Here is a 13661-nt window from a genome sequence, read left to right as displayed (position 1 = left end):
ATTAAGGAAATAAAAGGGTCAAGCGAGCCCTGTGAGCCCCCGACCTGCTCTGTCCTGAGCCTCAACCATGCTCAAAGAAAACAAAGGGACCGTGGCAGGGACAGTTCTTGGCAACTAAGAATAAGATAAAACACAGGAAATAATGAATGCACTCATGTTGCTATGACTGCAGCCTGCCACCCTGACATGTCACAGTGTCACGTGAATGGAAGAAGGAGGGAAGGAAGGAAGGCAGATAGCATGTGTGTTTAGGATTTTACAGGCCAATAACTAAACTAAGAGATTAAGTTTGTGAGCAAAATGTTAATCAGAGTAAATTGTCTTGGACTGCATTTAGTCCCTCTGAAAACTATCCCCTTGCCATACCCGTGTCTGATACAGCTTTCTCAGGACTACCAAAACCTTACCATGTAGTCTTAGCAGACCGCTGGCTGATACTACATATTGATCTATAGCGGAGTTTCCCCGGCTTCGCTGTAATCTGCCTGCCTATGGCCTCCATAGATGCATTTGGTAAAGACTTTTGAAGGGGAAGCCTAGCCCAAAACCTTGTTTTGTAAGGCGTGTCCCCCTTGGTTTAAAGGCGTGTCCCCCTTGGTCTAAAGGCATGTCCCTCTTAGGCGTGTCCCTCTTAGGCGTGTCCCCCTTAGGCTAATATTGACTTATAAAATCTTGCGGGCCTGCGGCCTGCCTGCTCTTTGTTTTCCTGCCCTCCTCGCTGAAACCTTGGATTTGTAAGTTCCCTTTCCTTTCCTTTATTAAAACTGACTTATATATATATATTAAAGCTTGTCTGATGAATCATAACTGCCGATCAACCACACACCTTCAGACTTTGACTTTTTTTTTTTTTTTTTTTTTGTTCTGTAACTAACAAAAACCTCATGTAGCCACTTCCATAGAGAAACATGGTATTTAGGAGAACTCGGCCCCATATTTCTAGGCCATGGTTACTTAAATTTGCTTTCAGAATAAACTATCTTGAAGAGTCCAAGAATAAGAATATAGAAATGTAGATTTCATAAATAAGAATGTAGAAGTAAAGAAATACAAAGTTGTGAGCCTAGGAGAATGAAGGCAGGCTGTCAGCAGCTTTCTCAGCAGCTTAAATATTAACTACTTTGTTTTACAAATAGTTCTGTCTGCAAGGCTGATGCAGCCCTCTGCAAACTGAGGGTCAGCTCTGCAAATTGAGGGTCAGCTCTGCAAACTGGGGGTCAGCTCTGCAAACTGGGGGTCAGCTCTGTACACTGAAAGTTAGCCCTAAGATAACACCCAGCCACCCGTGATCAACAACGGATATGAGTTGAGTTAGCCTTTAAATGGTGGGGTGTACCTGACTTTTTGCTGGGCATTTTCCCATACCCTTCCCTGCTATGTGAAACTGGCAGTGTGAGCTGGGAGGGCAGAGCTTCGGTAAACACCATCTGGGAGCACCAGGGAAACACAAATGCAAACAAAATGCAAACGCTAGTTTAACTGAGAAACTCTGTTAACAGAAATTGCAAAGAAGGGCAATTTGTGTCTAAGTTTCACCTCAAGATTGTAAAAATTCCTTTGTTATTGCCTAATGCTTGTTGCTATAAAAGGGAGGGTTTGGGGCACTGTCCTTTGCCACCGCCTTACAAGTCCTTCTCTGGCTGTAGTCTCAGCTAGCTGATCAGCTTTGTGTGCCCCATGGAGATTTATTTTTTTTTTTAATTTTTTCCTGGAATAAAGTTTGCTTCTGGTTTACCAGACTTTGGTGGTCTGCCCCCATCTTTGTGTGACAAACATGGACCCAACATATCTCTTACTCCATTTGAGGTGAAAAGTGTGTTTCTATATCGACAATCACAATGACACCATCAAGTAAGCCATGCCAGAATGCCGCATATCCCTCAGAAGTGGAGGGCTCACTTACACCCCAAGGTTCCGGGAAGCCCTGAGGACATCACTGGTTCTGTCATTCACATATAGTCAACTGGAGGTCGTGCCTCCAGGTGTTTGCACTAAAGGAACCCATGTCCCCAAGTCTAGTCACCTTAGCTAACAGCAAAGGGGCCCCATGAATGCAGTAAACCAAACTGATGGCAAATGGATGGCACCGCCTCAAGTTGGTTACACAGGAGTCCAGCCTGTCTCCATAGACTCTTCCCATCATCTTGAACTCTGCTTTGTGTCTACTCCACTCTTTGTAAGTTTTACCTGCAGTGAATTGCAACTGTACGGTCAGAGGTGGTAGAGGTCAGGGTGAGCTCAGCCGGGCCCCCAAAGGGCCTGGATGGGGTTGACTGAGTTGTCTGTAGAGGACACTGTGGTGAGACAGTTGTCCACTGTGTGAAGATGCATTGCTGTGATTGGTGTAATAAAAAGCAGAATGGCCAGTAGCTAGGCAGGAGGGATAAGTGGGATTTCCAGGCAGAGAGGAATGCGGGGAGGAAGAAAGGCAGCCGCGGGGCAGACGCAGAGGAAGCAGGATGTGTAGGAGAGGTAACAATCACGAGCTACGTGACTCGTAGCTCATAGACTAATAGAAATAGGTTAATTTAAGTTATAAGAACTAGTTAGGAACAAGCCTAAGCTATAGGCCGAGCTTTCATAGTTAATAAGAAGTCTCCACGCCATTATTTTGGAGGTATCTGGTGGGATAGAGAAAAACTTGTTACAGACAGGAGACTGGGAGAATTGGGGAGGATTAGCGAGCACAGAGTGCAAGCATGCATGTAAAAATCTTAGCTGGCATATAGCTTCATTCACTACTCTTACCGGAAGATGGGTCTTACAGGTCCAATTGAAGGCAAGAGAAAATGGGCAAGATCAGCTAGGAAGAGCAGAGCTAATGGAATATAAAGCTAAGTGAGAAGCCAGAGGAGAAACAGAGAAAATGCGAGCTCAGTAATTGGCCTCCCACTCAGGGAGGGCAAGATGGGAGCAGAACCGAGATGTCTTGGAACTTGGGCATTGGGTGGTAGGAGGAAGTTAAAGCCATTAGCAGCAATGGGAGTCATGAAGGGCAGTGAGTTTGTGGGGGTGGAGGGGAGCAGAGTTTAATTTTAGATGACTTTGAGGTGACAGTAGAAATGTCAAGTGTGCAATTGGAAATGGGTGACTGGCACTCATGCTGAGGGGACAGAGTTGTCACTAACAGATGGACGATTCATCTCATGGTGACATCACCCAGGTAGCAAGGAAGGCAGCCTCTTGGTGAGGTGAGATGAGGAAGGGAGGAGGGGGAGTTAGAAGAAGTGGAGGAACAGGAAGGGGGGAGGAGGAGACAAAGGCAGAAGAAGAGAAGGAAGAGAAGGGGGCAAAGAGAGGGAAGAGACGAGAAAAAAGCTGAGGGGCAGGAGAAGGGGTAGGAAGAAGACTAGAACAGGGACGAGAAGAGGAAGAAGGTGAAGGGAAGACAAAGTGCTCACGAGTAATGTCACAGACACCAGGAGGTGGCAGGAGAAGCTGGGACACTTGAGCTCAGAGGCCCCACTAGACTCAAAAACCAAAGCCAGGAGACAGGCCCTGGGCTTTTCAGCGTAGGGTTGCAATCAAGTTTTAAAGTACTCTCTTATTTGGACATTTCAGGTAAAACGTTAAAGGCAAGCTAACAACAGAGCAGGGCAGGGGGCCTGCACAGAGAGAAACAACATAAGCAGGGGCCATGGTCCACACCACACTGGCGATTTCTACCTCAGTGCTTCCACATCACACCGCAGAACACGGTGTTTTCTCTAGAGCTTTCCATTCTATCTGTCCTCTCCAAGCCTTCTTAGAGAGCCTTATGGGAACCAGAGCCAAGGGTGAACAGAACGGGTGAGCCCCAGGCTGAAGCAGCTGCCACATGAGGCCTGGGCTTTTCTCATCTGTACCACTCCATGGCCTGGCATGGCAGACTCATGTGCTGAGGTCTGGTAACCCAGGTTAAAGGGCACTGTTTCCCCCTCAATGCTCCCCCTCTTTGCCCATTTGCTGTTTTGTATCTCTGGGAGGCCCCATCCCCTCTCACATTGTCTCATTTGGATGAGGCATCCAGCACATTTGTTTTCAGGGCGTGTAAGCAACAGCACTGGCCCTCCCCACAGAGGTCTTCTGTTCCCTTCACCAGGTGTGGGTCCCTTCCATTCTGGACATTCTCCTTCTGTGGTCAGTTCTGGCTAATACACGAGTGGATGCAGGCAGAGACTGCTTGCTCATTTCCTGGCTGCCCAGACCCAAATAACCACACAAAAACTATATTAATTACAACACGGCTTGGCCAATAGCTTAGGTGCATTCCTACCTAGCTCTTATATCTTAAATTAACCCATTCTATTAATCTATGTATTGCTAAGAGGCTGTGGCTTACTGGAAAGGTTCGGGTGGCGGTCGGTGTCTTTCTCCTTCAGCAACTACAAGGCATCTCTTTGATTCCACCTACTCTCTCTATCTCTGTTCGGATTTCCCTCCTGGCTTTACTCTGCTAAGTCATTGGCTGAAGCTGCTTTATTCATTAACCAATAAAAAGCAGCACATATACAGAAGGACTCCCCCATCAAGTGGAATCCATGAACCTTTGCTGAGCAGCTATGTCACGTGGCTTTATCTAGAGGTGGCTAGACTTGCTGGTTGCCTCTCAAAGCCCGAGAGAGACACAAACATCACCAGCGCCTACAGGGCTGTGGTTCCCTTACCTCCTTAGGCTTGGCATCAGTTAAAAATCAAGCCCATTTTCAATTCAGTTAACACATTTTCTTGAATATTTCAAAGCGCTGTAATAGATTCCTCTCAATCGTACATGCGTAGTTTTATGTCCAGCAATGGCAAAGCTTGATTGGGCCTTTATGACTTCCATAAGCAAACTGTTCCTCAGTGGCTATTCATGAGCCTTATATATCAGTATCACAATATTCTAAATACGACAAAAATCTCAAGTTTCCCAAACACCCCAGTACTGTTTACAGATACCAAAATCCCTTCGACTTTTCAACTTTAAAGTCCAATCGGCATACACACTGATGTGCACTGTAAACTGGGATATGTTGGATGTTGGGGCTCAACATTTCACACCCAAAGTATGAAACACTGGTTCTGGCAGGATGAGTCAAAACCCTTTGAAGTGGACCTTCCCTGCCCAACTCCCTCTCTCTCCCAAGCAGCAATCTGGAGATTCCAGAGTAGCCCTCCAGAGCCAGGCCAGAGGCACCAGCACCCAATCTCCCCCAGGCAGGCAAGTCTCCCCACTTGAAGATTGTTTTGGAGGGACCCCGGCTATAGCCTGGAGGGAGAATCACCACACAGAAGCCAAAAAGAATCCTATATTCGGGCCTTCTGAGGCCCAGCAGTCTCCCACCATAACGTCAAACCTTAGTCTAATTCCCTCTCTACATGGCTGATCATTTTCCACCAAGCTGAAATGGAAAAAGCCTTCCTTGGTCGGTGGGTCTGCATTGTCTGTGTGTGGTGACCTGGTAACAGGTCACCACAAATAACTATCTACAATGTCAAATGCCATGAACTTTGTGTTGGTGGCTTGTGTTTCTGGATGTGCCAGTACACCTCTGTGTGTGTGTGTGTGTGTGTGTGTGTGCGCGCGCATGCGAGCGTGCGTGCGCGCACGTGTGTGAGGATAACCCGTGGTATCACTCTTCAGGAGCCGTCCACCTTGTTTCCTGAGACAGGGTCTCTCTTTCTCCGACCAGCAAGGTTTCAGTGCCTATAGCAGGGCAGAACTTAGGTACGCAGGAAGAAGGAACTGAATGCTGGGAGAAAGAAGGGCGGAGTCAGAGAGCTGCTGGAGATAGACGTGCTGAAACTTTGCTGGTAGGCCACGACCTCGTGGTGATACACAGATTAATAGAAATGTGTTAAATTAATATGTAAGAGTTGGCCAATAAGAAGTTAGAGCTAATGGGCCAAGCAGTGTTTTAATTAATACAGTTTCTGTGTGATTATTTTGGGTCTGGGAACCAACAAGCGGCCTCCTTGCAAGACTCACCTGGATGCTCTTCACTGGGCAGGCTGAGTGGATGGAAGGCACGGAGCTATGTCAATGCTGTTGAAACAAACTCAGCCCGTGCTAGGTTCTCCACTCCACCTGCTCCCTCGCGTGGACACCATCGCCTTGTGTGCTTTGGGAGGGAGCAAGGTATGACGTGTATTCCGATCCCAGAAACAGCTGTCCCTCCCCAAGACAGCAGCTTCAGAGTCAATTCTCCCCCCAGGCCAGCTACTCCGAGCTGAGAGCTCTATCTGCACTGCCCCTCCCACCGTCTGCATTCAGCTGCTTTTCTTTGGGGGGGGAGGCACTCAAAGAATTCATGGCAGGGATCGGGTCAAGTGGGGTTCGACAGCGGCAATGGGGGTGATCCAGTAGGTCAGTGTAAATTCCACACCAACTCCTTTCTAGCCCAATTGCCAGCTCTGACCTTCGCTGTTACCACCATGGCTCACAGGTGTGGGCGTCCTTAATGCTGGAAGTCTGACAGGGCCCACTTGTTGCCCCCACACCAACTTCTCAGTGCCTAGTTTGGGGGTCTCAGGTATCTTGCTTCCTGTTTTATTCTCAAGTGTAAGGGGGTCCATTCCTACTGAGCCAATTCACCTGTCCCCACACTAATGTCAGCCCCCCTCCCTGCTCTCATTTTCTCTCTTCAGCTGGATGTGGGTGGGCCAGCAGTTTGCACACCCACTGGCTCTTCTGGAGTAGGGACGGGGTCCAGGTGATGGGAGCCTGTGCCCTGCTTGCCCTGGTGGTGGCTGCTGGTGCTGCCAGGTCTGTCTGGAGCTCGGTCTCCAATCAAGCGGACAAGAGAGGGGCCTTGAGACAGGAGGATGAAGCTCTCCGCAGGGCCTCAGCTGGTGTGGACTATGTGGCACCTTACAATCAGGGCGGGAGAGACAAGGTATGGTTACCTCTGCCCTCAATAACGGATCTTCACGCTCCAGCGCCTCCGGCGAACAGGCGGCTTGACATTTTGTATGATGAGATTGTTCACTATCGAATGTGCCACTACCTCGGAACGAAAAAGGCCAAGCTCTAGACAGGTCTCCCCCATAACCTTCACAGGGGTGGCTCATGGGCGGGAAAGCGTGGTGGTGGAGCCACTGGGAGGAACGGTACGGCCCCATGTCTAATGTCCAATTCTAAGCATTACTGAGAATTCAAAGGATTTCAGATGCATAAGCCTGGATTAAATAGATCACGGCGCCTTGTCCCATTTTGTTCTGTCCTGGAACAGAAGACCTGAGGTTGAGCCATTTATGAGTAGCAAAGATCTCCGTCAGTATTCTCCATCTATGGGTGGCAACCCTGTGGGGGGCTGAACGACCCTTCCAAGGTGTCACCTCAGATCATCGGAAAACACAGATATTTAAATTAAGATTCATAACAGTTGCAAAATTACAGTTATGAAGTAGCAAAAAAATAAATAATTTTAGGGTTGGGGTCACTACAATGTGAGGAACTTTATTAAAGGGTCACAGCATTAGGAAGGTTGAGAACCACTGATCTATGTATTTGTTCCTTTTGGGTGGTGTTGGGGAATCAAAGCCAGGGCATCACCTCTGAGCTCTAGCGCCGAGCCGTCCTTCCAGGCCTAGAGAGTTATGATTTTGTTGGCTGCTATGTTCGAGGCCTGAGGGGCCTTCTTGCAGCAAGTACCTGTGTGAGAGAGATCCAGCTAACCTATTTTTGCCAGGAACCTTTAGTGTGATAACTAACCCACTTCTCTGACAGACATTAATCGATCAGAAAGGGTGCCCACACAACTGAGACACCTCTCCTCGGCTCTGTCTCTCAACGCTGCTCTACTGGGGATCCAGTTCCCAACAAGTGCCTTTGCGGAATCGCACGCACGCACGCACGCACGCTGCTGGCATGCAGAACTCTACTGTGGAGCAAGGCCATTATAAAACGTGTTGAAAAGTGGGCAGGGTCCTGTCAGGGAATTCTCACAAGCTTGGTTCAGATTTTCTAGACAGACGACTCTGCTGACTGGGAATGCTGTAACCAGGTGACAACTGGGACCTCCCTGGTCAGCAGGGCGGAGACTGCAGAATGGGAAATTCCATGCACACTGGACTGCCCTCACCCACATGGTGGGAATCGCGCGCCAGGAAGGAACTCCCTGCGACTGAACAAGTATATTTCTTCAGAATGAAGACCCCTGCAGCTCACTACCCCACACCGCACACAGTACCCTTGCTATCGTCTAGCCCTCTGTTTCATGGAGCGCACTCAAGACAGTGTGCTTGGTTTTCTTTCTGTTTTGGCTTCCAAGGCAATTCATTCACAACCACCAACCTTTTCCCCACAACAAGGTGGGGAAAAGTCCACACTTACTACATAGAAATATGTATGCTCCAACCACAGAAGGCTGCCGAACTCTTGAAGGGACCCCTCCGTGAGTGCCCTGCCAGCTCCACGGCAGGCAGCTGGTAACTTCCTAGGCCACCCTCAGAATGACCATGGCGTTTTCATGCTCCTCTAGTGTCTCGGCCCCTGTAGATCACGTGATGGAGAGAGGGTGCATCTGGATGACAGGGGCGGTGGCCTGGATGCTGGATGCACATGTCGATACTACCTTTGTAACGCTTTGAGAATGGCAGAGTCCAGTGCCAGGTAAGAAACTCTTGCTGGAGCCACAGGCCTGACAGTGTGCCTTCCTAGACATTAGTCATGCCAGCTGGTTCTCCTTGTGCCTTGCCACACAGGCTTGGTTCTAAGAGGTTGGCCCACATGGGCTCATCTGAACCTCATAAGTGCCACTCAAGGGAGGCAAGTTATTTCCATTGTGGTTTCTGGCCCAAGGCACCCGTGGTGGGGAAGCCACTCCATTGGTGCAGTGACTGTCCTCGTGATGCCCGGCTCCTGTGACAGACTGCACCTCATCTGACTCTTATGCTGTCCTGCAGCAATGACGGCTTCTTTCATGTTACACACATAGCCAACGCTCAGAAGGTAGAGTTCTGCAGCTCCCAGCAGTTTCCAGACCTGTCCAGTTCCTCCCATCAACTCAAGCCCTCTCTGGGAGCCAACGACTAACTGGGTGATAACCTTAAAAAAAAAAAAAAATACCCTTAACACCTTTGATGAAAATTGATTTTTTTTTTTAGTACACTTTGTTCTGTAGGGGTGGGAAACAGAAAAGGAACTTTTCCCTAAATTTATAAGTATTGCTCTGTTCCAGGCTCTGTGACAATATGCTTTAATGTATTTCTCTTTAGATAAATTTCAGTATGTTTTTGATAGTTTGATTTTTAAAAAAAAGTATGTGTGTACAATGTGTACATGCCATGGTACACATGCAGAGGTCAGAGGAACTTCTGGCTGGTTGAGGTAGGGTCTCTCTGGTTGTTTCGGTTGTGCCAGGTACACCAGGCTGGCTAACCTGAGCTTCTGGATGATTCCTGCCTCAGCCTCCCAATTACAGATGCAGGCTGCCGCATGGGACTTCTTTCCTAGGTTCTGGGGTTCAGATGTCAGTTTTGCACAGGAGCCGTTTTATCCTTTGTGGTAGTTTTGAATGTAATTGGTCCCCATAATCTCTTAGGGAATGGCACTATTAGGAGATATGGCCTTGTTGGAGGAAGCATGTCACTGTGCGGGCCGGCTTTGAGGTTTCCTATGCTCAGGATACCACCCAGTATGTCTGTTGATTTCCTGTTGCCTGCAAGATGTAGGACTCTAAGCTACTTCTCCAGTACCATGTCTCCCTGCATGCCACCATGCTCCCTGCCCAGAATTAAATGTTTTCCTTTATAAGAGTTGCCTTCATCGTGATGTCTCTTCACAGGAATAAAATCCCTGAGTCACCCTCTGGGCCACCTCCCTAGTCCAAAGCTTGACCGCAGCAGAGCGACCTGAGAGCACTGAGGCCATTGCCAAAGGTGTTCAGTGCAGGTCAAAAATAAGCCGTGTATTTGGCAGGACTGAGTCAAGGTGGCAGGAGCAAGGCAGCTGATCTTCCTTACAAGATGCCTTGGCTTGAGCAATACAGGTCTCGGAGGCTGGACCAGTCAAGGTGGCAGCTACACCAAGTGCAACACAGGCCAGGCACTTTGGTCATGAGATGCTAGGTCAGGAGCTGTGACACCTGGTGAAGCTCTGCATCTTCTGCGGACTTGTGCAGCCTCCAGAGATGCATGCCAAGGTGGGCTGGGGGTGAGCTGGGAAGGGCACCTTGGAATGCGGGGCTGAGTGTCAGACGGACCAGGCACCGAGGTCCACAAGAAGGGGAGGTGAGGGTGTCAGGGGTCCCTTGCTTGTTTGAAATTCTTGCTCTGAGTAGCCACCATTAAAACCAAACATTGTATGTGCTTGTCTCCCGGTGGCTCCCTTGTGTGAATGGGAGAGATGAGCAAGTGGAGACCCGGGGACACACTACCTAGGCACACTGCAGGTAGGAAGCCTCGGCCCTCTGCTGGCCCAGCATGCACCAGCTCCTGTAATGCGGCCGTGAAAGCTGGAGGTGTGCGCTTTATTAGTTTAATGCTTTTGCATTTATGGGGGAAATGTCTAAGAGCTAAATCCCCCAAACCGCATTATCAGAAAGTGGCTGGAGAGTCACACTGCGCCCCTGAGAAACCCTGCGCCACTTGCTTTCAGCAGCGTTAATGAAAAGGCAAGCAGCACCTGGGGGAAAACACATGGTGTCACCAGAGTGAAACCTGTGAATTCCTGACCAATGCCATGGTGTTTACAGGGCGAGGGAAGAAAGCTCCACACCACTTCTCCTTTACACTAAAGACTTTATTTTCAGACCTTTAGAGAACAGTTTTCATCACACACCGATGGGAATGGCAGATGCCCAGGAGAGGCAGGCTCTCTCCCAGAGCCTAGACTACTCAGTGGACTAGATGAACGAAGGAGCCTTGGGAAACCCGCCACCCTCTGTGCAGGTCAGGCAGGCCTGCTCCACACACCTCAACTCCTACCGTCTCCATGCAGCACCGCCAACACCCCACCTACACAATTAGCATGCAGAAAGACACTTTTGAGGATGGACTAGTCTCGACCAGGGCCGTGAGGATCTGGCTATGCACACTGGACCATGTCTGCTTAGGACAGAAGAACTGGCTGGCACAGAGCTAGCTCACACCATCCTGCAGATGTCGGGGCTTCTGTGACAGCCTGGGTCAGGGCAGGCTCACGACAGGATGGCTGGTGAAGGCTGGCACTAAGCTTATCAACACAGCCCACAACCTCAGCTCTTCTTTTCCCAAACAGCACATTTCAAGACAGAAGCACAGTCACTGAATGACTTCCTGTGCAAATCTCATTTTCTCAGTTCCAGGGTGAACATGCACGTGGTTCCAGGCCAGAGAGTCACGCTGACAGCTTCTCTGTGCTGCAGTCCAGCTTTCATCTTTGGAGTATATAAATAATCTCCTCCCGAAGCTGCCCCTTAGATGACAATCACAAGCGATGATGGTCAAAGGAGTTGATTGGCTTTTGTCACAGCGCCGGAGCCCAAATGGGTCACCTGCAGCCTTCATGCAGAATTAGAAACTAGAAACATCATTTAAGCCTCAAAAGCAGAAGTAACTCCACGGGTACACAAAGGGGGTAGGTCCAGCCTCTGCCAGGAGAGGCTAGAGCTGGGAGCTAGCAGCCACAGGGGAGGGCACAATACTTCACAAAGGGGTGGGGTGTAGGTTCATCTACTTGCTTAGCCACTGCTGGGTATTCAAGAGACCCTACTTTTGGTCTTCTGCCAGGGAGGTTGCTGCACGAAGGTATACTGGCGTGGCCATTATTTTAGCATCTTTACCATGTACGGGCCTTGTAATCTGTAGCCCATCTTTCGGTAGTAATCCCTGGTGCCAACGCCTGCAAGGGAGACAAAGTAAACAGAGCTCTAGTCAGCCTCAGCTTAGCAGTTGTCAGAGCCAGCACGGGCCCCCAGCCTCACGCCTTGTCTCTCATTCAGACTGCACCGCCGCCCAAACTGCTCTCAGCATAGTAAATCTGTTCCATTGCGATTATGCCGATGTCTAGTTGTATGAACATACGGATTGCTGTGTAGGACAAACGCCCTTTCCCAACTGCTAGCACAGGACCAGGGTATTTGGCGTGCACACTTATGAGGCCACAATGGATATACCTAAAGTATGTTTCAGGGTCTGCATGCACCAGTGCGCGAGGGAATGCAGATGAACAAGGAGCGGAGAGTTCACTATGGGAGGCCTATATTCCAAATGGCATTCTGGAGGTGAACAAGGCAGCAGCAGATGGAAAAACGGGATTTCCACACAGCTTGCATAGCAGAAGCATGCACAGCTAAACATGGCTCCTGAGGTGCTGGAGTACACAAGGGGTCACAGAAAAAAAATTTCTTTCTTCAGCTGTCGCCAGAGAAATGGGTTTGAGGGAAGGGCCCTGGCTCACAGGACACATAGTTTGTGAGGAGAAAGGAGGACTTTTCTCACCAAACAGCTCGCCAGTTCTCTGTGGATGCCAACTTAAATCAGTTCTGACAACTACTGAGAGGTAGAGCGGTGAGATGCCTCGGTCTCAGACATCAGTTGTAAACACTCCAATCTCACACCAACAAGGAACAGAACACCCTCGCCATCAGTTCCACCCCCTTCAGAGTTCGACGGACGAGGCTCGTTCACCAGGACTAACTTTAACCAGGGGAACCACACTCTTGTCTTGCACACTTCTTGTCGTGTTATTATTACGACTTCTGCCCAACACGCTTGGTGCAGAGCAAGGGACTGGTGGACATAAGAAAAATGGGCACAGGCAGCAGCTCGGACTGACAACAGGAAGGCTCAAAGCCCGAAGGGCCACCCTTCCCCAAGTTTTAGATCTGAGGGCATACTCCATGACCCTGCAGGTATCCATCCCCTCAGCAGAGAAGTGCTATGTCCGACTAGAGACAAAACATTGTAACCCCCAAGATAAGCGGGAACCCAAATCTCTCCAGTAGTAGGTGGGTATATTCACCAGGGAATATAACACAGCAGTGAGAAACAACTGTTATCTGTATGCATATGGAGAAATTTCCCAGAACCGTGTGGATGGAACCAGATAATAAAACATTCCATTTCAAAATCCAGACATGGGAGACTCCAAAATTTGGACGACAGTTAAATTTGAAAGATGATAAGGGTTTGGGGCCTCTGGGGTGCTGAGAACGCTGTCACGCACCCAGGAAGTAGTCACACGGGGATACACACTTGCTACTAAAGCTGTCATCTTGACACTTCTCTTTACTACATGTGTGTCACACCTCACTACAGAACCGCAAGGGTACCACCACTTAGTACACATTTTAAAGTGTTTTAAGAATCTGACGGATTCAGCAAAATAAGGCAGAGTGGGGCAGGAGAGGAGGCAGTCAGGAAGCCAGGATCAGGACAACGCAATGTGCTACAGGTACAGACACAGTGGCCTGTGCCCAGCTCCTTCTAGAACCCAGTTCAGCAGCCACGGAACAGCAAACTCCATGCCTGACGAAAGACCTTTTTATAGTTGGCACCAACTTGGTGAAAGCCGGAGCAGGCATGACCTATGTAAGAAGTCACAGAGCAGGGTCCTTCCTGGTGACCCACATCGGTGTGTGAGGACAGAAAGATAATCCCACTGGTGGAGCAACCATAAAGTCCAGATTCAGAGCCTAGGATCACTAACGGCAGGTCCTAAAGCTTGAAAGCCCACCTGAAATACAAGTTCTTCCACACTCCAACCCTGCCTAAAT

At 49.2% G+C, this 13661-nt stretch overlaps 1 protein-coding gene across 2 annotated transcripts in view; it reads right to left on the bottom strand.

The window, feature by feature from the left end:
• Nucleotides 1-10687: 10687 nt before the first annotated feature.
• The window catches only part of Elp3 (elongator acetyltransferase complex subunit 3), a 66855-nt gene continuing 63881 nt past the window's right edge, over nt 10688-13661 (bottom strand). For both annotated transcript variants that reach the window (XM_038309974.1, XM_038309973.1), the window contains exon 15: nt 10688-11785. In XM_038309974.1, coding sequence (XP_038165902.1) covers nt 11709-11785 — 77 coding nt within the window. In that variant the 3' untranslated portion in view covers nt 10688-11708. The remainder of the gene's footprint in view (nt 11786-13661) is intronic.

This window comes from Arvicola amphibius, chromosome 13 (assembly GCF_903992535.2).
Source record: "Arvicola amphibius chromosome 13, mArvAmp1.2, whole genome shotgun sequence".
In the NCBI taxonomy this organism is placed as follows: Eukaryota; Metazoa; Chordata; class Mammalia; order Rodentia; family Cricetidae; genus Arvicola; species Arvicola amphibius.
This window is presented reverse-complemented; position numbering and strand designations above follow the sequence as displayed.